The sequence below is a fragment of the Cetorhinus maximus genome, chromosome 9 (assembly GCF_964194155.1).
Source record: "Cetorhinus maximus chromosome 9, sCetMax3.hap1.1, whole genome shotgun sequence".
In the NCBI taxonomy this organism is placed as follows: domain Eukaryota; kingdom Metazoa; phylum Chordata; class Chondrichthyes; order Lamniformes; family Cetorhinidae; genus Cetorhinus; species Cetorhinus maximus.
This window is the reverse complement of record NC_135887.1, coordinates 25887483-25914656: the sequence shown is the minus strand read 5'-3', so window position 1 is coordinate 25914656 and position 27174 is coordinate 25887483. Positions and strand designations below refer to the sequence as shown.

Below are 27174 nucleotides of genomic sequence, written 5' to 3'. Positions count from 1 at the left end.
AAGCCAAACTGCGGCCTCAACTCTTAGGGTGTTTTTACTTTCTAGCACCAGTTTTGAAAGACCTTTGCCATATCAATCTCCTGATGCCACTTTCTCCGAATTACATTTTTAGCCGGCACTGTATCTGCATCAGGAATAGGGGAGAAGTTGAGTTGGCGATGGGTCACCATGAGAAAGTGTGTCTACATTTCCCCTGGAAAATCAGAAATTTTCCATTTTCAACAGCAGCAAATGGGTAGAATATTGCACACTTTGTAGTCAACTGTCCTTTTTAAACATAAGAGCATTTTAATCTTTGATATATAAAAAAAGAAAATGCTGGAAACACTCAGCAGGTCAGACATCATCAGTTTGGTTCTGATGAACGCCATTGGCCTGAAACGTTAACTCTGTTTCTCTCTTCCCAGATGCTGCCAGACTTCCTGATTTATTTCATTGAAATATATAAAATTCTGGGAGAGCGTAACAGGGAAGGTGCTGAGAGGTTGCTTCCCTGGCTGAAGAGTCTAGAACTAACCTAGGAGTTTGCTCATTTAACACTGAGGTGAGAAGAAATTTTTTCACAGAGGGTCGGGAATCTTTGGAATTCTCTACCACAAAGAGCTGTAGATGCTTAAGTCAACGGATTTATTTAAGACAGAAATCGATAATATTTTGGACTCTAAGGGAATCAAGGGACATGGGGATCAGGTGGAAAGTGGGGTTGAGGTAGAAGATCAGCCATGATCTTATTGACTGGCAGAGCAGACTCAAAGGGTTGTATGGTCTTCTCTGGCTCTTATGTTTCTAGCATTTTTGTTCTTATTCCAGCTTTCCAGCATCCACAATATTTAGCTCATTTTCCCCTATCTTTGAACTGTCATCCAAATTCTTCAATTGTGCCATTCTCACTGGCTTCGCTATTATCTCCTGCATGCCTCTGTCACTAGTAGACGAAAAAAAGAAAGGTTGGAGAAATAAACAGAGAGGACTTTCTGTATTACACAATATCTCTGGGTTGATGAAACAGGGAATCAGGCTGATCAGAAACTCACCAAAATGTCTTAAGATCAGAGATCTTTGATTACCTGTGCCCTCACCTCTGAACTACCCTAAACTGTTAGAATAATATTGGGGCTTAGAGGGTTAAATTAGCAGGACCGGTAACAGAAACTTGGCCAATATTTCTTTGAGAACAGGAGATCAAGGGCAGACCTAATCGAGGCGTTTAAAATGTTAAAAGGAATCGCTAGTCGTTACAGAGAAAAATTATTTCCTCTGGTGGAAAATTAAGAAAAAGAGGGCATAATCTTCAATACCAATACAAAAGCAAAATACTGCAGGTGCTGGAATCTGAAATAAAAACAGAAAATACTAGAAATACTCAGCAGGTCAGGCATCATCTGTGGAGACAGAAACAGGGTTAACTTTTCAGGACCTTAAGATTAGTGCTATGCCATTCAGGAGTGAAATCAAGAAATACTTCTTTACACAAAGGGTAGTGGAAATCTGAAATGCTCCCCTAAAAAACTATGGATGTTGGGGGTCAACTGAATTCATTCGTGGGTTGTGGGCATCACTGGTTAGGCCAGCATTTATTGCCCATCCCTAATTGCCCTCGAGAAGGTGGTGTTGAGTTGCCCTCCTGAACCGCTGCAGTCCATGTGGTGTAGGTACATCCACAGTGCTGATAGGGAGGGAGTTCTAGGATTTTGACCCAACAACAGTGAAGGAACGATATATTTCCAAGTCAGGATGGTGAGTGGCTTGGAGGAGAACTTCAAGCTGAAGGTGCTTCCATGTATCTGCTGCTCTTGTTCTTCGAGGTGGTACAGGTTGCAGGTTTGGAAGGTGCTGTTGAAGGAGCCTTGGTGAATTGCAGTAGATCTTTACAGGTACGCACTATTACCACGGTGTGCTGGTGGTGGAGGCAGTGAATGTTTAAGGTGGTGGATGGGGTGTCAGTCAAGTGAGCCGCTTTGTCCTGGATGGTGTTCTACTTCTTGAGTATTGTTGGAGCTGCTCCCATCCAGGCAAGTGGATTGTATTCCATTACACTCCTGACTTGTGCCTTGTGGATGGTGGACAGGCTTTGGGGAGCAAGCAAGTGAGTTACTTGCCTCAGTCTACCCAGCCTCTGACCTGTTCTTGTACACACAGTATTAACATGATGGGACCAGTTGAGTTTCTGCCCAATGGTAACCCCCGCCAAGGATGTTGATAGTGGGGGATTCAGCAATGGCAATGCCGTTGAATGTCAACAGGAAATGGTTAGATTGTCTTCTTCTAGAGATGGTCATTGGCTGGTATTTGTGTGGCGTGAATGTTTCTTGCTACCTATCAGCCCAAACCAGAATGTTGTGCAGGTCTTGCTGCATTTGGACATGGACTGTTTCAGTATCTGAGGAGTTCCAAGTGGTGCTGGACATTGCGCAATCAGCAGCAATCATTCCTGCTTCTGGCTTTATGATGGAGGGAAGATCACTGATGAAGCAGCTGAAGATGATTGGGACTAGGACACGACCCTGAGGAACTCCTTCAGCAATGTCCTGGGATGAGATGTTTGGCTTCCAACAACCACAGCCAATTTTCTTTGTACTAGGAATGACCCTAACCAGTGAAGAGTTTCTCCCCCACCCACCCCAATTTAGAGTGACTTCTAGTGCTCCTTGATGCCACACTCATTCAAATGTTGCCTTGATGTCAAGGGCAGTCACTCTTGGCTAGGGGTATGGCTAGTTCTGGCACACAAGTCTTCAGCACTACAGCCAGGATGTTGTTAGGAACCACAAGCTTTTGTAGGCCCAGTGTCTTCAGCCATTTCTTGATAACATGAAGAATGAATCAAATTGGTTGAAGACTGGCATCTGTGATGGTGGCAACCTCAGGAAGAGGCCGAGATCATTCTTTCGGCACTTCTGGCTGAAGTTGGTTGCAGATGTTTCAGCCTGGTCTTTTGCACTAATATGCTGGGCTCCCCCATAACTAAGGACAGGAATGCTTTTGGAGCCTTCTCCTCCTGTTAGTTGTCTAATTGTTCACCACCATTCACAATAGACATGCAGAGTTTTGATGTGATCTGCTCTTGTAGGACCACTTGGCAAGAATAAGATCGATAGCTTTTTGTTGAGTATGAGTATCAAGGGATATGAAGTTAAGGCAGTTAAATGGAGTTGAGGTACAAGTCAGCCATGATCGAATTGAACCGTGGAGTAGAAATGAGGGGCTGAATGGCCTCCTAATTGTTCCTATGTTCCTAGTAAGCCACTAGTCTCTGCTATCTCCATAAATACTCCATCTTTGTCCCTTTAATTACCCATAATCCCATGTCAGTTTCTTTGCTGAGAGCTAAATTAATAAATCCATCAATCTCCATAAGTGAGTAAAGGTACATTTAAAAACAAACTCATGTATATAACCCGTGCACAAATATACTCCAACCTACAGAAAGTCTGGATTTTTTTTTTATTACAATTCCAACATTTAATGGCCAAGATAAATAATTACCAGCAGATTGGGGTAAATCAGGAACAATGCAATAGCTAATTTCAGTAAATTGTTTTAATACAGTCTCCACTTAAACACACTGCAGTAGAGCAGGACACAAGCTGGCCTAGTGCCACAAGCTTTTTTCCTAAATGAAGCAACAGATCAGAGCATTAAAAGGGGGATTTGCACATTTATGCAGTTTACTTTACTGGTAAATCTTGCACTTGTGGAGTTAGAAAGTTAGCAAGAAATAAGCATTTACAAGAAACAAGTCACTGATGTTAATTAGATTGTTAGAGTTCTTAGGGCTGTCCCCACAGAGAAAGTAGTGTTGAAAAAGCATTTAGCAGTAGACCGCATGCTCACTAGGCAATGTACATTGATCCACCATTTCTCAAAGGCTTTAAACAGCCACCAAGTTACATTTTCAACATGCTGTGACTTAACAGTTCGAGGTAGCAGCAAGGTCCCAAAATCAGCAAGAGATGAGTGACCAGTTGATCTGCATTGGGTGTTAATGGGAACACCACCACTGGAAGTTCCTCTCCAAGCCACTCACCATCCTGACTTGGAAATATATCACCGTTCCTTCGCTGTCGCTGGGTCAAAATCCTTGAGCTCCCTCCCTAACAGCATATGGACTGCAGCGGTGCAAGAAGGTGGCTCAACACCACCTTCTCAAAGACAATTAGGGATGGGCAATAAGTGCTGGCCCAGCCAGCAACACCCACATCTCATGAATGACACAAAAAAAATGTAAGTGTTGGCTGGGACACTAAAGGCAAACTCCTTGCTCTTCTTTCAATAGTGCCATGGGATCTTTTAACATCTGCCCCTACAACCTACCCCACCACCTGTCCTGAATAAGCAGGCAAGACCTTGGTTGAATGTCACATCCAAAAGGACAGCCCTTCCTCTGTACAGCACTGAAACATCAGCCTGCATTATCCGCTCAACTGAACTCAGGCTTGAATCCCCGACCTTCTGGGTTAGACAAGAATGTTCACACTGGGCCAAGTGAACATTAAATCAGCAGAGAACCAAACACCACAGTGAGTTCGTCCCCACTGAGTGAGATCTAGAACAGTTCTGCAATCTCACGGCAACACCACGGTTCCAACGTGGGGATCAGCTCAAATTTCTCTACACGTTGATGAAATTTGGTGCAGTGCACCAGACCATCACAAACACTCAGTATTAAATTCAACACCACCTCAGATGTCAGCAACTTTGAAAGCAAAACTGTGTGAATGAATGTGATTGGACTGCCAGCATCATGAATGGAAGTTAAGCATGTGAAACATGCAGGCTGGCAACATACTTATAAAATGTGTACACAGACTTGGGCTAGCAATGTGCAAGGACACAACAGCAAATGTCCTCCTGGTGTTCGCCCAGTATACATACATATGCGTCATGAATCAGGGCAACCTAAAGAGTTCCAACCATGATCCTTCAAAAAAAGATAAAATAACCTCGCTTTCAATTTCTGCTTCAGGGCATTGCAAAAGTCTAATAGTTAATATGCTCTGGCAGCTTGACTGTGGTTCAACAAGGTTATCCTGGAAAGTCACAAGTTTCAATCTTGGTCTGCACTGTGTTAAACAATCTCAGTCAAGGTGGGACTTGAGCCTTATGGCCTCAGTACCACTGGGTTAAAGAGGGGACATGAGCCAGATTTCCTCTTGTTAATGACTGTCCAGTCACCCACCTTCTAAAGAAAAAAAAATATCGACATACACACACAAACATGTATACTTATACATGCACACATTATATTTATTTATAGGCAGTGATGTCAACACTTGCTACCTGGCTCACAAGAAGGGTGATTGATATCCTAGAGATCAACTGGCACCAGTAAAACCATGGCCCAACAAGGAGCCAGGGACAGAGAGAAAAACTAGCAAGAAAAAATAAGTTCAGGCACTGCCTTTCTTCCTAAAAAAGGCCACTTCAGTCATATTCCTTTGTAATCAATCTAACCAAATCCACCTTTCCTTCTCCCATCCTAGCCAAGGAAGTTGCTCTGCCTTTATTCAAACTGCATTGTTGAAGAGAAAGAGCAGAGAAAATGTCCAGTACCTAGTGGATTGAGGGGAGGCAGGACGAAGACAAACATTCCACTGGGATTCAGAAGGAAAAAGTTAAGCATGCTTATAAAAATAATTTAATTGGGAAAAAATGGAAACTAAACACAAAATTAATTATAAAAAAGTAAAAGAAAATGAGGGGAGACAGTTGTAGAAGCAAGGAGGCGGAATGAAATAAGGGACTTGAACTGATGCTACAAAATTAATGTAATATAATTAAAGGATCAACTCAAGGTTCAGGCTAGTAACAGACTACTGCATTTATAGAATTGAAGATAGTACAATCAACACCAGGGCTTAGTGTGAATTGTTTGTGTGTATTTGCAGGTCAGAGTCAGGTTAATAGGCACTAACTAAAGAGATTTAACCTAAAGCAAAGTATTGTAATAGTTAAACTGATTGCACGATGTTAAATAGACAGTCTGAATACACTGAAACTGAGCACAGTTAAACAGGAAACCTCGTGCATGCAACTAGTTCCATCTTAATAGTGTCTGGTGAGCCATCCTGACCATGTACAGGACAAAGGTTAATCTATCACTCTATCACCAACAAATGTAGGAATGAAGCAAGAATAGTTGGTGTTTTGACTTACAGCAGTGTTAAAGACTCTGACTGTAAAGTTGTTAGAAAACTGAGTGAATGCATCTCTCTCTCTCTCTCCCTCTCAAGGGGAGGAAGGTCCACCTGCTTTGGGGGCAGATGGTTTGTTCGGTGGTCTGGATATAGAACATGGTTCTGACAGGCAGTTTCTGCACCTGAGATGTTGGGTCAACTTTTTCAGAGTGCAATAAATCTGCTGCGCATTTGATGTATTTTATATTTTTATTTCAGATTTCCTGCATTTGTTAAGGACCTTTCTTTTTGCTTCACCCATTTTCAGCTAGTTGCTCCTGCCTCTCTCTGCTTTAATGTGACATCGTGGAGGGATTTTTTTTGTATGCATTTTTCTCATTGGTTCTCACTCTTTTCGTTGTGTTAAACCTCTCTTTGCCGGATGGATGTCTGTAAATCACCCAACAATTGTCATCTCTTTCTGGCTTTTTCTTTGAATCCAGTAACACTGTGACACAAACAACAGTCTGGACTCTTGCCTTATAGCTGTTCTTCTGCCCCTACCTTTGTTTCATTCAGTCCCATAAAGGATCTTTTATCTTTCCGGTTTTGCAACCCTGTCTAGACCCAAAGCTTTAACCTCTTCCTTTTCAGCACCTGGCATCTTCTGTTTTTATTAACACCTCATTTACACAATGGATTTTATTTGGGTACATTACCGTTTAAACATAAGCAATTTGGACAACCTGTTTAAAACAGGCTCTGTACAAGCCACTTTTTCTCACTGGTAGCCATATGATTTATTCTTCAAGGCAATGCTTAACATAGACCCTTAAAGTTGAATACTGGATTAGTATTGCACCAGCTGCAGCTACTTCCAGTACTCCAGCTCATCTTAGTAATCAATTACATCTTTCTATACAAAATATACCTCAAAGGTTGGCTGCAGCATGGCAGAGAATCAGACTGATACTGGTGGTTTATTACATGTTATATTCAGCTACATTGCGCTCACCAACACTGCAATATGTTTCTACAGATTGATCCAGGCAACAATAAAAGTAGAATAAGCAATGAATGAACTAAGATCAAGGCCAATGACACCATAGTGAAACTTAACAAAAACTTAGAAGTTTTTATTGTGAAAGGGCAGCAATGAACTTTAAAATGTGTTGAATGATTCTGCCGTACAAAAGGACGCGGGTTTTAAAGCTGACCTCAAGGCTCACTTAACGTAACACAAGCCCAGTACGATTTTGAGATATTGAACAATGTTTGCAATAGTGTCAGTTGCAGGTGTGGGAGATATTTGAATTGGCCTACACAGTCACTAGGACAAGACAAATGTTTGCGGTCAAAATGGACAGGAGATCTCCAAACATGTCCGGGACGGTTTCTGAATCAGTACATTACATGTCCAAAAAGATAGGATGCAAGCCTGGATCTGGTTCTGGATGATGAAGCAGAACGAGCAAGTATTCTGAAGGGTGAACACTGGGATATAACCTGATTAGAGTCACATTGAAAATAGATAAAGAAAATAGAGGAATCCAGGATAAAGATCTTGGATTGGAAATTCTCTAACTTCAGTGGGATGAAAGGAGACCTCAGCCAGATTATTGGTCTGGGAAAAATGCCAAATCAGAAAGTGGGAGACAGTTAAATAGGAGACGGATAAGGTGCAGGTTAAATATATTCCAAGTAGGAGTAAAAGGCATGCCAGGGTTCCAGGGATAAATAGAGGCAAGAGCTAAAGTGAGGTTCAAAAAAAGGGTGGGGGTGGGCCGGAATTGGACGAAATGTTTTCCACAGAGGGTTCTTAGAACATGGGTTGCTTTACCACGAGGCAGAGGATATATGATTTAAAAGGGAACTGGCTAAATGTTTGAAATTAAAGAATATAAAAGGATAAGGGTAAAGGACAGTAAAATGAGATTAGATCAATTAGCTCTAGCTGAAGTTAGTGCCAACAAAAGAATGGTAGACTAAATGTCCTCTCTTTGTGCTGTGACTTTTACAATGTGCAGCTGGCCACTAAATATGTGAAACTGGCTACACTCTGGAACTGATGACATATTACAGCGTGAACCAGGCAAAGTTTGCACTTCTTGATGAGTTTCTATTGCTACATCAAGAACAGTGTCAGACAGCAGGGAAAACAGGGAGGCTGCACATGCACAGGTCACCAGTCATCATCTGAACACCACTCCCCAAAAACTGAATCTCGATATATGATGTCATTCAAATTACAAATCCAAAAAACTAACTCAACTCTCCAGTGCTGGCTGGCATCACGCTTCAGCACTTAAAGGTTTTAAAATAAAGAGAGCGGAAACTACCGGACAGTGGAGCACCAGATGTATATATTAACATACTTACAGTACATAAGACAGTAAAGTCATGCACCAAAGGTAGCTTATAAAAAGTTTGCACAGCAAACTCCATGTATTGTGGGAGTGTGAACATACATACTAACATACAAATTAGGAGGAGTAGGCCATTTGGCCCTTCAGGCCTGCTCTGCCATTTGATAAGATCATGGCTGATCTGATTGTGGCCTCTACTTTCCCATCTAGTTCTATACCCTTGACTCCCTTGTCAGTCAAGAACCTATCTAACTGAGCCTCAGCACAGAGCAACAAGCACCCACAAAGCACCACACTCCTGACCCCTCTAGTCCGGTACGAAAAACAAAATGCTGGAAATGGTCAGCAGGTCTGGCAGCATCTGTGGAGAGGGAAACAGAACTCAGAATTCTGATGAAAAGTCACTGACCTGAAACATCCACTCTGTTTCTCTCTACACAAATGCTGCTGATCTGCTGAATATTTTCTGCATTTTCTACATTTATTTCAGATTTCCAGCATCTATAATATTTTACTTTTGTATTAATCCTTCTTGATTGGTATTGGTCCAGATGAATGTTAATTTGTGCCCATTGTATAGCTATGATAGGGAGGGTGCAGCTTACCCTCAACCAATGCAGGTCCTGTTGGAGAGATGGAAACCATCAAAGAAGGCCTCTGCCTAGACCATCAATATAAGATCCTGCCCTCCAATTCTGGCATTCAACCAATATCCAGAACAAAAAACTGCCCTCAATTTTTTTTTAAAATTCCTTTTACCTATGAATCCTACTCAACTTTCTAAAATGAAGACGGTAGCAAGATAAAAGTTATTTCCACTAGCAGTTAATCGGTAACTAGAGGCTATTAATTTATTATCAAAAAAGAGCAAAAGTTCAAAGACATGGAATGCTCCATTTGAAGAAGAATGAATCATAAGCTTGTAAAAAGGGAGCAAATAAATATTTGAGGTGAAAATTGAAGGATCTGGACCTATACTTGTAGATCTATGGGGAAAAAGCAGGGGAGTGGGACTAATTGAATAGTTCTTTAAAAGAGCAGCACAGATACAACTGACCGAATTGCCTCCGAAGTGCTGAGTGATTCTATGATAAAAGTATAACTCTTTCAAAATCCTAGCATGAGTGCACTGGCCTGAACAGCCTCCTGGTGCATTGTTAAATTGAATAATTCCATATTCCAGAAGAATGCCGATACCAGGCTGATACTGCAACAGTCACCCAATTATAGAATAATCCAACCTTTAGTTTCCAATCAACTTCTTTCAAATAATAAAGGGTGGATGCCACTAAGCATGGTTGTTGAGAGAGAGCAAGAGCCTCACAGCAGGATGCCAATTCACCAACCTGCCAGAAATGGCACAGGCCGATGAATCCAGGGGCCCAGAGGGGTTAGGGAAAGAAAGAAACTCTTGTACAAAATGTGGGATCAGGAGAGACAACAATTAGCCCAGAGTTTATGCCTCTGGACAAGGTTCATGAGCAAGCATTCCAAAATGTCAGACTTCGGCAATGGTCCACAAACACGCATACCAAATCAAACCTCCCTGCTTCAAATCTTATTGTGTTGATAACATTTTAATTTATTAACTAAATTCATGTGTTAGAAATCAAAAGGAATATAAATTAGTGTCTTTTTTGTACCTCCAATAAATATCCTTTTAAAATTTCCTCAGGAAATATACTCGGTCCCACGTAAAATATTTCAATACTGATGTAAACTAGGACCACATATGTAATCTATTAATAAGCAGCCGCAGCAGAAAGGGCTGTTCGAGGAAAACTGTACATTAAGAAAGTGAATCTCATAGCTCTCCAAATTCTCAGAGAGGTAAAAAAGTCAGCCAACACAAAAAAAAATCCCACATCCTGCCGATCAGTGCCAGCAAGTGAAGTGCCCAGGGTCTTATACTAGACTAATCCATGTCTGGCCAGAAATGACTAAAGTGGGGGCAAGCTAACCAGGGCTGGCAGCCTGCCACCTCAGCCTTTCTCGCTCTCTCTCTGCAGACACCAAATCCCAACAGACAGCAGTTCTTGAAACCACCAGTGTCTTATACCAGCTGCACCATGTCTGCTCTATCAGCCCACAGTGTGGAGATTTACTACAGATTTTTAACACTGTATGTGCCAGGCTCTTTGAAGGAGAAACAGAATGATAAAGATAGCCAGGCTCAACAGTCAAGGTTGTAGGGGGGAAATGGGATGGAGGTGGCAGGTGGAGGAGAGTTAAAAACAAAGGGGCAGGGGGGGAAGCTTCATCTTTTGGCTCTCTCACTCTCTTGGGTGCCCTCTTTTGCTGTGTGTTTCCTCAGCATATGGTGAGCGTTTGTGCAGGGTGCTGTGTGCACCTCGAGTGATTAATGACCAATGATTGATGGCGAATTTCATACAATAATAACATAAAAATTTGTGCACAAGATATGGTTTTAATTCCAGGAACTTGAAACATTAGGGAGAAAAAACAGGAACCCCCATTTAATAAATTGAGCACAGCTGGGTACAAATTGAATTCATTTTTACATCAAAATGGCTTGCTGTAAAAAGACCATAAGATATCTTCACCAGAGTTTCATAAAAACGAAAGACCGACTGTAAAAAGGTGCAACATCTTCTTCCAAATCTGCACAAGGTGAGTTTTAAGCATAGACACTGCTATTAATTGAAGTGTTAGGTGTAAGGTGTAGTCTGATTTTAATCAGCAACAAGGTGTAAGGGGAATTCAGTGTGGTGTGCTCAGCTACAATGGGTTGAGAGCAGCGGTGTGAAGGCAAATGAACACTGAGGTCTGATAGGGTTGAAGTAGGACTCTCTAATCCCCAAACTGCACTGGATCAAGGCAGAAGCAGTTAGTGAAACTGCTGAAGCGTAGTGGTGGTGGTAAGCTGAAAGAGGCAGTGAAAATTAAGTGATAAATGCAAGAATCCCAGAGTGTACTAAGCAATAAACGGCTGCCGCACACTGAATAAACACCCTGGCCTACTTCCAAGCTGTTTATTGGTGTGCAGGAGCCATTTTTGTCGAGTACACTCTGGGATTTCTGGGTTTATTGCCATTGTACTATTCAGTAAAACTTAATACAGGACTTTTTTCAACAAAAAGAAAGCAAAGTTGTGATCACTATATGTGCTCCCAATCCCGGGGTCTCTCCACTCACTCTGCTCCCAATCCCGGGGTCTGTCCACTCACCCTGCTCCCAATCCCGGGGTCTGTCCACTCACCCTGCTCCCAATCCCGGGGTCTCTCCACTCACCCTGCTCCCAATCCCGGGGTCTCCCCACTCACCCTGCTCCCAATCCCGGGGTCTCCCCACTCACCCTGCTCCCAATCCCGGGGTCCCCTCACTCACCCTGCTCCCAATCCCGGGGTCCTCTCACTCACCTTGCTCCCAATCCCGGGGTCTCTCCACTCACCCTGCTCCCAATCTCGGGGTCTCTCCACTCACCCTGCTCCCAATCCCGCTGTCTCTCCACTCACCCTGCTCCCAATCCCGGGGTCTCTCCACTCACCCTGCTCCCAATCCCGGGGTCCCCTCACTCACCCTGCTCCCAATCCCGGGGTCCCCTCACTCACCCTGCTCCCAATCCCGGGGTCTCTCCACTCACCCTGCTCCCAATCTCGGGGTCTCTCCACTCACCCTGCTCCCAATCCCGGGGTCTCTCCACTCACCCTGCTCGCAATCCCAGGGTCTCTCCACTCACCCTGCTCCCAATCCCGGGGTCTCTCCACTCATCCTGCTCCCAATCTCAGGGTCTCTCCACTCACCCTGCTCCCAATCCAAGGGTCTCCTCGCTCACCCTGCTCCCAATCCGAGAGTTTCCCCACTCACCCAAATATCCAAATTTGCTGATGATACAAAAATAGGTGGGAGGGCATGTGGTGATGTGCACATAAGGAATCTGCAAGGGGATATAGACAGGTTGAGTGAGCGAGAAAAAACTTGGCAGATGGAGTTTAATGTAGGAAAGTGTGATGTCATGCACTTTGATAGGAAGAATCAAAAGGCAGACTATTATTTAAATGGAGACACACTCCAAAAAAGTGCTGCAGAGAGGGATCTGGATGTGCTTGTGCATGAAACAGAAAAAGTTAGCATGCGGGTGCAGCAAGTAATTAAGAAGGCAAATGGAATTTTGGCCTGTACTGCTAGGAGGTTCGAGTTTAAAAATAGTGAAGTCGTTACAACTATACAGGGCTTTGGTAAGGCTGCACCTGGAGTACCGTGTACAGTTTTGGTCCCCGTATTTAAGAAAGGATATACTGGCATTGGAGGCAATTCAAAAGAGATTCACTAGGCTGATTCATGGGATGAAGGAATTGAATTATCAATAACGGCTAAACAGGTTAGGCCTTTATTCATTTGAGTTTAGAAGAATGAGGGGTGATCTTATTGAAATGTACAAGATTCTGAGGGGCTTGACAGGTTAGATGTTGAGAAGATGTTTCCACTAGTGGGGGAATCTGGAACTAGGGGACATAGTTACAGAATAAGGGGGCACTCATTTAAAATTGAGATGCGAAGGAATTTCTTCTCTCAGAGGGTAGTGAATGTCTGGAATTCTCTACCTCAGGGAGTTGTGGAGTCTAGGTCACTGAAAGTATTTAAAGAGGAGGTAGATAGATTTTTGAATTATCGGGGAGTAGAGGGTTATGAGGAGCTGGCACGAAAGTGGAGTTGAGGCCTGGGGCAGATCAGCCATGCTCTTATTGAATGGCGGGGCAGACTTGAGGGGCCAAATAGCCTACTCCTGCTCCTATTTCTTATGTCCTTATGTTTACCCTGTTCCCAATCCCAGGGATTCTCCATTCACCCTGCTCCCAATCCCAGGGTCTCTGTACTCACCCTGCTCCCAATCCCAGGGTCTCCACTCACTCTGCTCCATATCTAGGGCCCCTCTCTGTGATAAATCAGATCAATCAGCTTAATACAGTGTGAGTGGAGACCCTGGATTACAGCAGAAGGAAATATTGAGAGTGCCAACATGTTCCTGTAAAAGTGAAGGGCGGGACCAAGAAATCCAGAGAACCCTGGATGTTGAGGAATGTACAGGACTGGGTAAGGAAGAAAAGGGAAGCTTATGGTAGATACTGAGTGCTCAAAAGAGCGGAAGCCCTAGAGGATTATAGAAAGTGCAGGGGGTTACTTAAAAAAAATCAGGAGCGCAAAGAGGGGGCATGAAAAAACACTGGCGAGTAAAATAAAGGAAAATCCAAAGGCATTTTACAAGTATATTCGGGGCAAGAGGATAACCGGAGAAAGAGTAGGTCCCATTAAGGATCAAAGCAATCTGTGAGAGAAGTCAGAAGACATAGGTGATGTTTTAAATGCGATTTTTCCCAGGCTGCTGTGTGAGGCAAGGGAGGTGATTGCAGAGGCCCTGACATTGACTTTCAAATCCTCTCTGGCCACAGGAGAGGTGCCAGAGGACTGGAGGACAGCTAATGTGGTACAATTATTCAAGAAGGGTGGTAGGGATAAACCAGGGAACTATAGGCCAGTGAGTCTAACATCAGTAGTAGGGAAACTTTTGGAAAATATTCTGAGGAACAGAATTAGTCTCCACTTGGAGAGGCAAGGACTAATCGAGGATAGTCAGCAAGGCTTTATCAGGGGGAGATCATGTCTAACAAATTTGATAGAATTTTTCAAGGAAGTGACTAGGTGTGTAGATGAGGGTAGTGCAGTTGATGTAGTCTACATGGACTTCAGTAAGGCTTTTGACAAGGTCTTGCATGGGAGAATGGTCAAGAAGGTAAGAACCCATGGGATCCAGGGCAATTTGGCAAATTGGATCCAAAATTGGCTTAGTAGCAGGAGGCAGAGGGTGATGGTCGAAGGTTGTTTTTGTGACTGGAAGCCTGTGTCCAGTGGCGTACCGCAGGGTTGGGTGCTGGGTCCCTTGCTGTTTGTAGCGTACATTAATGATCTAGACATGAATGTAGAAGGTACGACTAATAAGCGTGCAGATGACACAAAAATTGGTGGTGTGGTAAATAGCAAGGAGGAAAGCCTTAGACTACAGAATGATATACACAGGCTGGTCAGATGGGCAGAACAGTGGCAAATAGAATTTAATCCTGAAAAGTGTAAGGTGATGCATTTTGGGGGACTAACAAGGCAAGGGAGTACACGATGAATAGTAGGACCCTAGGAAATACAGAGGATCAGAGGGATCTTGGTGTGCATGTCCATAGATCCTTGAAGGAGGCAGCAGGGCAGGTAGATAAGGTGGGTAAGGAGGCATATGGGGTACTTGCCTTTATTAGTTGAGGCATTGAATACAAGAGCAGGGAGGTCATAGTGGAGCTGTATAAAGCATTAGTTCAGCCACATCTGGAGTACTGTGGGCAGTTCTTGTCGCCACGCTATAGAAAGGACATGATCGCACTGGAGAGGGTGCAGAGGAGATTCACCAGGATGTTGCCTGGGCTGGAGCATTTCAGCTATGAAGAAAGACTAGATAGGCTGGGGTTGTTTTCCTTAGAGCAGAGAAGGCTGAGGGGACCTGATTGAGGTGTACAAAATTATAAGGGGCATAGATAGGGTAGGTAGGAAGAAATGTTTCCCCCTAGTAGAGGGGTGAATAACCAGGAGGCATAGATTTAAGGTAAGGGGCAGGAGGTTTAGAGGGGATTTGCAGAAAAAATTTCCACCCAAAGGCTCGGGGTATCTGGAACTCACTGCCTGAAAGGGTGGTAGAGGTGGGAACCCTCACAACATTTAAGTAGTATTTAGATGAACACTTGAAACACCATAGCATACAAGGCTACGGGCCAAGTGCTGTAAAGTGGGATTAGAGTAGACAGGGGCTTGATGAAAGGCACAGACACAATGGGTCGAAGGGCCTCTTTCTGTGCTGTAAAACTCTATGACTCTGGCTCTATGATTTGCATTCAGGGACATACTGAGCCAATACACAAAAAGTCTCCACTGGAGTTGAGGATGCCAGTTTGTATCTCACCACACACTTAGCCTCTGTTCTCAGACTGGTACTGTGGAGCTAGTAACTGCTCCCAGAGGAAGGGAATAGGGAACAAAGCCGCTCACACACCATCTAGTGTCCACTTGTAGAACAGTGCTGGCCAAGGCCTGGAAACAGATTTCCTAAGCACAATCCAAGCCACTGGTGACAGAAGTCAATAAGGATGAAAGAGAGAAAACTATTTTTAAAAACTGGTCCATTAAACAAAATACAAACCACTGCTTCATCTGCATTCATCCTGTATTTGTCCTTAGAAAGATAGCCATGCTCAAGCAGTTGATGCAGGCTACAATATAATCTCAAAATGCAAGATTCTGAGGACATACAATTTACAATGTATTCTGGAGTAGAGGCACACATGCAAAAAGAAAAGCATTTTTTAGAAATCTTCCTACACTGCAATAAAAGAATCTGTGTTATTGTATTGAAAATGATTCCGATCTGGGATTTGTAGTCTTTATCATTCCCAGATGTGAAAAAAGAAATTGAGGATAGGCAATGGGGAAAAGCGGAATGCCCTGTTATTGTGTCAGAACTAAGCTGGTTACATTCACTCACTCATGAGTTTCCAGTTCATGTGGCAGGTGTGGAGATAAATTTGTTTTAATCCATCATTTTTTTAAAATTGCATTTTAATGTGTCTCTTACACGTGTCTGGGTCATTTCAGGGCTGGCCTTCCCCAGACATGACAGTGTACCATTTGGAAAAATTCCCTCTGCAGATTTAGAGTGCTGAATGAAGAGACCTGCTCAAATACCTTGTGTGAAATCACTGTGGAGCCCTCATAAATAGTTGGCTCCTCAAAAGACACACAAAACAAATGAGGACAACGGACAAATTTGCCAACTGTTGCAGGAAAACATCTTCCATTCCACAATGCATAGACTAGTGGCCAGAAGCAGTCATTCTCCCTTCCTCCTCCTTATCCCTCTCCCTCACCCCAGGTATAAGTGGCAGCAATACACAGTGTTCCCCCTCCCCATCTCAACACCAAGGTGACTCTAGATGCTGACTAGAATTTCAGTTCACACACCACACTCTGACTGCCAAAATCACTGACTGATATCAGTGAGTGAACTATTTTTACAACAGTTCTAACTTAATATGGCACTTAATAGGTGAAAAAACTGGACAGAACTGAGGAACAATATAATACCTAATTTTACACAGCACCTAGTCACATCTGTCAAACACCCTAAAGTGTTTCACTCACACTAGATTTTGTGCTGGAATAATTATTAAGCAGGAAAATGGGAATATAACAAATTAGCCAAAATGGAAACCCAGTTTTAGCTTCTGACTTTAGGGTGACTTGCTCAGTCAGCAAGGTGTTTGGTGAGTAGAAATGCAATCCAGGCACATGGAAGGGCTGCCCTATATTACCTTTATTATCTTTCTTCACTACTGAACCACTGGCTGCTAGTATAACAAGAGGAGCTCGCATTTACACAGCCCTTTTGACATAGAAAAGTATCTCAATTTGCTTTAAAGCGGTGAGGCGAACAGACATCAAGCAAAAAAGGGAGATATTAGATGACACAGCCAAAAGCTTGGCTAAAGGGTTAGGTTTTAAGGAGATTCTTACGGAGAAAAGGTTGCTGGAGAGGCAAGGAGATATGGGAAGAAATTCCAAAGTGAGAGTTAGGCAACTAAAAAGGTGGGGCAAAAGACGCATGAGTCAGGAATGGAGTATTCGGGGGCAGGTTTCAAGTCTGGAGAAATTACAGAGATAGAATGGGGCAAGACCATGGGGGGATTTAAAAGTGAGGATGAGAATTTTAATTTGAGATGTTGGGGAACCAGGAGCCAATGCAGATTAGCAAAAATAGAAGTGGTGGGTGAGCAAGGCTTCATGCAGGACAAGGTACAGGCAGCAGAGTTTTGATAAGCTGGAGTTTGTGTAGGATAGGAGGCTGGCCAGCAGTATGTTGCAGCAATCAAGTCCAGAGGTGATAAAAACATGGAGCTGTATTTCAGCAGCAGGTGGGCTGAAGTAAGAGTAAAGCAGACAATGTTACAGAGGTAGAAGTAAGCAGTCTTCCTCACTTAAAGGATATGGGGTCATAAACTCAGCTCAGGGTCGAACAGGACTCTGCACTAGCAAACTATAAAGTAATGTCCCACTTTGGGTGCTTAAAAGGATTCAAAGTAGCCAGGTAAAGAATTTAAAGCACTACAGCAATTGATGCTCTTATATATACTCCTAGCACCCAACACACTCTCTCCCATGGGTCTTCAGTTGTATAACTCTCTTCAGCTTTACAGTTGGACTCATGGTCTGGGTACAGGTGTTGAGCAATGTCGCTAATTTTTATTACAATGGGATGCCTCGAAAGAGGAGATAGTTCTGGTGCAGACAACACATGGGGGAAAAGGAAAGGTATCCAAAGCTGGAGCTCCCTGGATGCCTAAAGATAGAGATTAAAATGAAATGGTAAAAGGTGGCTTATGAAGAATGTCAGGTACATTATACAGTAGAGAATCGAGCAGGGTATGGCAAGTGTAGAGGAGAGCAGAAAAAGGAAGCAAGAGTGGCTGAGGGAGTTAAGAGAAAAGATTAGTGGCTAACATAAAAGGAACATAAAGTAATTTATTAACATAAATAAAAGAAAGACTTGCAATTTTCACAACCACCTCTCAAAGTGCTTTACAGCCAATGAAGTACTTTTTGAAGTCGTCACTGTTTTGTGGGAAACATGGCAGCCAGTTTGCACACAGCAAACTCCCACAGATATAATAATGCCCACATAATCTGGTTTTTTTTGTGATGTTGTTTGAGGGATAAATATTGGCCAGGACACTGGAGAGAACTCCCTTGCTTTTCCTTGAAATAGAACCATGGGATCTTTTACATCCACCCAAGCAGGTAGGTGGAGCCTCAGTTTAACATCTCATCTGAAAGATGGCACCTCCAACAGTGCAGCACTCCCACGGTACTGCACTGGAGTGTCAGTCTTGATTTTTGTGCCCAAGCACAGACTGGGACTTGAACCTGGAATCCTGTGAGTCAAAGACGAGAGTGCAGCCAAATGAGTCATGGCTGACACAAATAAATCATAAAAGGTTAAAGCATGGAGCCGATTAAGGGCCAAAAAGGAGATCTTCTTCTGGAGGCAGAGGACATAGCTGTGATACTCAATAAGTACTTTGCACTTGTCTTCACAAAATAAGAGGATGCTGATGAAGTCACAGTAGAGGAGGTAGTAGAGACATTGCATAGTATAGCAATAGATAAAGAGGAGAAATGTTACATGTCGGCAGTTCTCAAAGTAGAAAAGTCATCTAGTCCATGTGGGACACATCCAAGTTACTGAGGGAAGTGAGGGTGGAAAGTGCAAAGGCTCTGGCCACAATCATTCAATCCTCCTTGGATATGGAAGTAATGCCAGAGAGCTGGGAGACTGCAAATGTTACACCTGCTTTTAAAAGGGGAAAAGGCTAAACCTGGCAACTATAGATCTGTCAGCTTAATGTTGGTAGATGGATACAGTAGTCTGGGGCGAAATTACTTGTCACTTGGAAAGACACAGTGATAGATGACAGCCAGCACAAATCCGTCAAAGGCAAATCATGTCTGACAAATTTGATTGAGTTCTTCAATATTGTAACGGAGACAGTTTGAGGTATTGTGACTGATGTGTATCTGGAAGCTATGAGAGACTACAAAGGAAGAAATGCAATGATGGAGTTCAACATTATTTTTTCATTTCATTCATTATAGCATTTGCCTCTTATGCGTTGTAGCCAATGTCGAGTCATTCAAGAAATAAAGTTACAAATCAGAAGTACAACTCACCTTTAAGCTGGGAATGGTGCACTGCGAACATGTTTATAGCCATGAGCTGCAGCATGCGGGTATTTCCGATAGGGGATGGGCTGTGCTGAAGCAGTGCTCTGAATTCCTTTAGAACATTCGCAGCCACTGATGGGAAGGTCTCCATTCTGCAATAGAAAAACAGGGAGAATTTGCATTTATATAGAATATTTCACAACCACAGGACTTCCTAAAGCTCACTGCAGCCAATTAAGGAGGGAAAAGGGGCAGCTCATTTGTGCACAGCAATATCCCACAAATTGCAATGAGACAATCCATGTAAATTAGTTTGTTTGAGGGTGGTCGGGACATCGGGAAGAACTTCCCGGCTTTCTCCTTAAGTAGTGCCCTGGGATATTTTACATCCACCTGAGAGGGAAAACGGATCCTCAGCTTTGACCTCTCATCTAAAAGACAGCACCTCAGACAGTGCAGCACTTCCTCAGTACTGCTCTGGAATGTCAACCTAGATTATGTGCTCAGGTCTCTGGAGTAAGAATTGAAGATCTATTGACTCAGAGACAAGGGTGCTACCACTGAACCACAGCACATCACAGTTAATATCCTTTACACAGTGGAGTATCTTACAGCAAGGAAGTTACACCTATTTAAAAGAAGCTCTGCCAAATGGAGTTTGAAAAATTCAAAATTCAGCAATGAATTGGTGGAGGCTGGCAATAAAAATAGATGATCTTTTAACAGGAATTGGCCTCAGTAAAGATGGGGATTAGAAGCTGACAAAGCCACATGCAAAAAAGTGCATAATTACACCAGTTAGCAAAACAGACAGTTAGCAGGTAAGGGGTAGGTTGGTTCCCTCTCAACCAGCTAGGCAAAGATCAGAGCAAAAATTGTTCAGTTGCTTCTTTGCAGGTGAATTTTTGCATTCTTCAAGGTGAGGTATGTCAGTCCCAGGGACTGGCCAAACTGATTTCCATTTCAACCACCTTAAGTGAACAGCAATTGTTCTCAGTCAGGCACAATACAGGTTAGACAGTTACACCCTCCCTACACTGTCCCCATTGTTACGATCCCTGTGGGGAACCATAAACCAAAATAACCAAATGACCCCCAAGAAGAAATTACCAACAAGATTTCATTTTTGTAAACTTTAATTTTTAACACAAAGCAAAACCAACGTAAATTAAACTTGAATTAACATGTGAATGATGCTTCAAATAAAAAAGTAAATTTCACTTTAAACGGTCAATACAACAAAGATACATCTTACACAACCACAAGCATCCACATCATTCTTTGTACAAGTGTGGCACTGAGCAGCTACACGGTTCTTTATTCACGTCAGGAAACCTAACCAACAACAGCTTTCGCACCCCCCCCCCCAGGTTTTACGGGTACAATTATCATCAGCAAGGCACATTTTAATGAACCCTCTCTTCCTCAGGCCACGACAGTCCTGATGATGTAGTTTTGCAGAGTTCCTTTTCAACAGACCAAACAGTAACAACCCGGTTCACGATTTAGCTACGCCTGGGAAAACACCCAGCTATTCACACAGCTTTTCAGCCAGCTCACACAGTACCTCTAAGAACTCGGTCTCGCTTTTTGCCATACAAAAAAACTGATCTCTTCATGAGTGATTTGCTTCTTCTCCTTTGTGTTCCTCTTTCTGTTTCTGTTCACTTTCTCTTTGTATCTGCATCTGTGCACTGATTGCCTTCATCCTCCAGCTCCTTTGCCTGTATCCCTCCTTTGTGTCTGCAGCTCTCCTTTGTGTCTGCCAGCCATACAGCTTTTTTTAAACTTCCTTCCTTTTAAACTACTTCCAGGTCAAGGGTCACCAGACAAAATGGGCCAGTATTCCTTATTATCCAAGAAAATTACACTTGATCCCTTTGCAATTAATGCAAACTCTTAAAAGTCCTTTTCAAACATTCTTAAAAACAATTACAGATTCTAGAGACCTTATAAAGAAATTATAATTTTTTCTTATTTCACTGCTTCCAGGTCGAAGGTAATCACACTTATCAAGTACTCTCGTGGCAGATATAGCACTGGTTAGACACAGAGTAAAGCTTCATCTACACTGTCCCCATCAAACACTCCCAGGACAGCTACAGCACGGGGTTAGATACAGAGTAAAGCCCCCTCTACACTGTCCCCATCAAACACTCCAAGGACAGGTACTGCACAGGGTTAGATACAGAGTAAAGCTCCCTCTGCACTGTCCCCATCAAACATTCCCAGGACATGTACAGCACGGGGTTAGATACAGAGTAAAGCCCCCTTTACACTGTCCCCACCAAACATTCCCTGGACAGGTATAGAAAGGTTTAGATACAGAAGTTTAGGGGATGGTAAAGATACCAAATCTTTTCCTCAACAGAGATAGAGGTCATGTATAATGGGAATGTGAAACCACGAAAGGTCAATATAGAACAGTTAGCAGAGATTTTTGTATAGTATTATGTGGACAAATCCCAAACGTTTGGATGATATACAGCTGAACATCCTGCTGATAGAAGCTTGAGTAGAAACAGAATGTTGCAAACTGTCCCAGAGAACTGAGGGTGGGAAACAGGACAACTTTTTCAAAAACGGAGAAAGGGAGAAACCAGGAAATTACAGCTCAGTTATTCTTACCTCAGTTATTGGTAAATTGTTAAGAGTCTGTGATATAAGGTTAAATTACTGAACAATTGAAATTCATCAGGACCGATCATGCAGATTTCTGAAGGGCAGGTTATGCTTGGCCAAATTCAAAGCATTATTTGAAAAATACAGAGGATAAAGGAAATACAGCGTATATAGTTTATCTAGATCTTCAAAAATTGTTGCGTGTTAGGCAATGAGAAAGTAAAAATACTAGCATATTAAATTCAAGAGAAGGGGATAGAAAGATGACTCGAAGGCAAAAAGTACAGACAATGCAAGTTTCTAGAAATGGAAAGATGTGATGAATGGAGTTTCACAGGAGTCTGTGTGGAGCTGCTCCTATTTAATTTGAACCTGGGAATTGGAACAATATTTAAATTTGATGATGACAAATTTTAGGAGAGATAGCAAATTACGGTCAGGGATGTGTAGGACTGATGAATAATGGGCAAATAAGTGGCAGATGCAATTCGATATGGAAACATGTAGAGCAGTACGAAAGGAAGATACATCTCAAATGGTGGGATATGAAATGAAGTCATGAAGTGGTAGCATAGCTGTTATTGGGCCAGGAAATCAGAGGCTGGACTAATGATTCAGAGATGTGAGTACAAATTCCACCACTGCAACTGGGGAATTCAAATTCAATTAATCAAATAAATCTGGAATAAAAAAAGTCTCGGTAACGGTGATCATGAAACTACCAGATTGTTGTAAAATCCATTTGATTCACTAACATCCTTTTGGTGCAGAAATCTGCCAGCCCTACCCAGTCCCATCCCTACATGTGACTCCAGACCCACAGCAATGTGGTTGACTTTTAACTTTGAAATAGCCTAATAAGCCACTCAGTTGTATCAAACAGCTATGAAAAAGCCAAGAAAGGATAAAACCAGACAGACCACTCGGCATCAACTTAGGCACCTGATATGGAAAAGGCAGACCTGCTCAGTTAACCCTGTAAAGTCCTGCTCACTAACATCTGGGGATTTGTGTCAAAATTGGGAGAACTGTCCCACAGATTAGTCAAGCAACAGCCTGATAGTCATACTCACCGAATCATGCCTTTCAGCCAATGTTTCAGACACCTCCATCACCATCCCTGGAAATGTTCTGACCCACTGGCAAGACAGACCCAGCAGAGGTGGTGGCACAGTGGTATACAGTCAGGAGGCAGTGGTTCTGGGTGTCCTCAACATTGACTCCAGACCTTATGAAGTCTTAGGCATCAGGTTAAACATGGGCAAGGAAACCTCCTGCTGATTACCATGTACCGCCCTCCCTCAGCTGATGAATCAATACTCCTCCATGTTGAACACCACTTGGAGACGACAATGAAGGCAGCAAGAGCACAGAATGTAATCTGGCTGGAGACTTCAATGTCCATGTAAGGTGAGAGAGACTTTCCTTGACATCAGGTCTGGCATGAAGGAACTCTTGCAAAACTGAAGCCAATGGGAATCAGTAGGAAAACTCTCCAAGATCCTGGTACTCCCTCCTTAGCAGCACAATGGATGTACTGACACCACATGGATTTCAGTGATTTGAGGCAGCAACTCACCATAACTTTCTCAAGGCCAATAGGGGTGAGCAATAAATGCTGGTCTTGCCAGCGACATTCACATCTCATGAACAAATAAAGAAAGCAGAGCCCTTGGGGTGCAGATAAAGCCATTAAAAGAATGCAGCACAAGCAGACAAGGTCGGGGGAGGGTCAGTGCAATGGTTTGTTTTGTATCTATAGACACAGAATACAAAAACAAGAAGTCAATATTGAACCTACACAGGACTTTAGATAAGTTGCAGTTGCAGCATTGGGTGGTTTGGGGCACTCGATTCAGGAAGGAAATGAAATCAATAGAAAAGGTGTAATATAGATTCACTAGAATGAGTTACAGTTAAAGAGAACTTAGGGCTTTTTCCACTAAAGCTAAGATGATTAAGGAAAAACCTGATAGAGGTCTCCAATATTATGAAGGGTTTTGGAAAACAAAAACTCAACGAGAAAGATCTATCCATGGCTTACTCTGGAAGTTAAGAATAGTATTAGATTAAGAGGCTTACAATGTTGCAAAAAACAGTAGCAAGTCTGAGGATTGGGGGTGTTTTAGAAATTAGCAGAGGGCTACCAAAAAGTTGATAAAAAGGGAAAATTTAGGATGTGAGACTGAACTTGCCAGGAATATAAAAATAGATTGTAAGAGCTTTTATAAGTATATAAACAGGAAGAGAGTAACTAAAGTAAATGTTGGCCCCTTAGAAGCAGAAACAAGAGAAATCATGAGGAATGGGGAAAAAGCAGAGACATGGAACAAATATTTTGTGTTTGTCTTCACAGTAGAAAACACAAGCTTCATACCAGAAATAAACGGTAATCTAGCGGCTAAAAGAGTGAGGAAATTAATATCAGCAGAGAAAAATTATTGGCGAAACTTGAGGGACTAAAATCCGTTAACTCCCTGGGACCTGATGGCCTACACCCTAGGGTTCTAAAAGAGAAAGCTGCAGAGATAGTGGATGTGTTGATTATGATTTTCCAAAATTCCTTAGATTCGGGAGCAATCCCATTAGATTGGAAGTTGGCAAATATGACACCACTTTTCAAGAAAGGAGGGAGAGAGAACACAGTGAACTACAGGCCAGTTAGCCTAACATCACTTGTTGGAACAATGCTGGAATTCATTATTAAGGAAGTCTTAACAATGCACTTAGAAAAAGCATATTATGATTAGAACAAGTCAAAGTGGTTTTACTAAAGGGAAATCTGTTTGATAAATTTTTTAGACTTTTTTGAGGATGTAACTATTACGGTAGATAAAGCGGAACCAGTAAATGTAGTATACCTGGATCCAAAAGGCATTCAAAAAGATGCCACACAAAAGGTTAATAGACAAGGTAAGGGCTCATGAAGTGGCGGGTAATATATTAGCAAGGATAGAGAATTAGTTAATAGTTAGAAAGCAGAGAGTGGGCATAAAGAGGGCCTTTTCAGGTTGGCAGGCAGTGAATAGTAGAGTGCCGCAAGGTTCAGTGCTGGGGCATCAGCTATTTACAAGCTATATTACTGACTTAGATGAAGAGACAGAGAGTAATGTATCTAAGTTTGCTGATGATACAAAACTAGGTGGTAAGGTAGGGGAGGTGGGGAGGACACAGAGAGGCTGCAGAGATATAGACAGGTTAAATGAGACGGTAACAAGATGGCAGAGGAGTATAATGTAGGAAAGTGTGACGTTATTTACTTTGGTCATAAGAATAAAAAAGCAGGATGTTCTTCAAAGGGTGTGAAACTTGTAAGTGTTGATGTTCAAAGAGACTTGGGTATGCTTGTACAAGGAACATAAAGTTAGCATGCAGGTGCAGCAAGCAATTAGGAAGGCAAATGGTACACTGGCCTTTAATGAAAGGGGATTGGAGTAGAGGACTAAACAAGTCTTGCTACAGTTGTACAGGGTTTTGGTGAGACTGCATCTGGAATACTGTGTGCCATTTTGTGTTCCACATTTAAGAAAGGATATACTTGCATTGGAGGTGGTACAGCGAAGGTTCACTAGATTGGCCCCTGGGATGAGGAGATGGTTCTATGGTGAGAGGCTAAGTAAATTGTGCTTATATTCTTTGGAGTTTAGAAAAATAAGAGGCGATCTCATTGAAACCAACAAAATTCTGAGGGCACTTGATAGGGTGACACAGAGAAATCGTTTCTCCTGGCTGGGGAATCTAAAATGCGGGGGCAGAGTCTCAGGATAAGGGGCTGATCATGTAGACCTGAGATGAGGTTAAATCACATCACTCAAAGGGTTGTGAATTTTTGTGTTTATAGCTGGAGGAGCTTCAGCTCAGAGTAATTGAGCTGGAGGCTGAGCTGCAGACTTTGCGACACATAAGGCGGGAGGGAAGTTACCTGGATGCTTTGTACCAGGAAGCACGACTAGCTATGGGATCTTTTGATTTGGTCAGTGGTCAGGGACAGGAGGGTGTGACTTCAAGTGAGGCAGGTAAGAGGATCCAGAGGGCAGGAGTGTGAGCCTCTGCTATTGTCCAATAGGTTTAAGGTTCTCTCAGCTTGTTTGGATGAGAGTGGGGGCTGCAGGGTGGATGAGCAAAGTGACCATGGCATCGTATTACAGGGAGCCATTCAACTGAGGGGAGCAAAAAGGAATGTAGTGGTAGTATAGGAGAGTATAGTGAGGGGGATTGACACTGTTCTCTGCAGCAAAGAGCGAAAGTCCAGATTTTGGTTAACAATTTCATTTTAAATAAAACAGGACTTTTAAAAAGATTTTTTAAAAAACGCAGTTAGATCAACTATCTGAAGGGAGTACTCCGAGTCTGGTCAACGAACAGCCTTCCACCCGTACTGCTTGCCTAGTACCAGCGTTCGGGACATCTGTCCAGGGCTGGAGGCTGGAGAGGAGCTTGCAGTGGGAAGGGAAGGATCCAGTTGTCATAGTCCATGTAGGTAACAACTACATAGGTAGAACTAGGAAAAAGGTTCTGCATAGAGAATATGAGGAGCTAGGCACCAAATTAAAAGGGGGAACCTCAAAGGTTATATTCTCTGGATAATTACCTGAGCCACGTGCAAATTGGCATAGGGTGCATAAAATTAGAAAGGTTAATACGTGGCTCAAAGGCTGGTATGGGAGAAGTGGGTTCCAGTTTGTGGGGCACTGGCACCATTACTGGGGAAAGTGGGGGCTGTACTGTTGGGATGGTCTACACCTGAACCGTGATGGGGCCAATGTTCTTGCAAGCCGTATAACCAGGGAAGTAGAAATGGTTTTAAACTAAGTAGTGGGGGGCAAGGGGTCAAATGTAGAAAAATGTGGTACATCAAAGAGAAAAGACAAGGTGAGAGGAAAATAATAATATAGGAAATGAGGGTCAGAGAAGAGCAGGAAGAGGCAGACAGAAAAAACCTAAGAATGTACCAACAATAAAAGCAAGATGTTACAAAGATAACAAAAAGGCAAAACCAAAGGCTCTGTGTCTGAATGCACATAGCATTCATAACAAAGTAAATGAATTGGTAGTGCACATTGAAGTAAATAAATACGGTCTGCTAGCCATTACAGAGACATGGCTGCAGGATGACAAGAATTGGGTCCTGAATATTGAGCAGTATACAACATTCAAGAAGAATATGAAGCTGGATAAAGGTGGAGGGATAGCACTGTTAATCAAGGATGGCATTTGTGCAATAGTTAGGGATGACCTTGGTTCAGGAGATCAGAATGTAGAATTGGTTTGGGTGGAGATAATGAATAGTCAGGGAA

At 42.7% G+C, this 27174-nt stretch overlaps 1 protein-coding gene across 1 annotated transcript in view; it reads right to left on the bottom strand.

Annotated features, from left to right (window-relative positions):
* smg6 (SMG6 nonsense mediated mRNA decay factor) overlaps positions 1 to 27174 on the bottom strand; it is a 418703-nt gene that overhangs the window by 266399 nt on the left and 125130 nt on the right. The window contains 1 exon segment of the mRNA XM_078548325.1: positions 19262 to 19407. Coding sequence (XP_078404451.1) covers positions 19262 to 19407 — 146 coding nt within the window.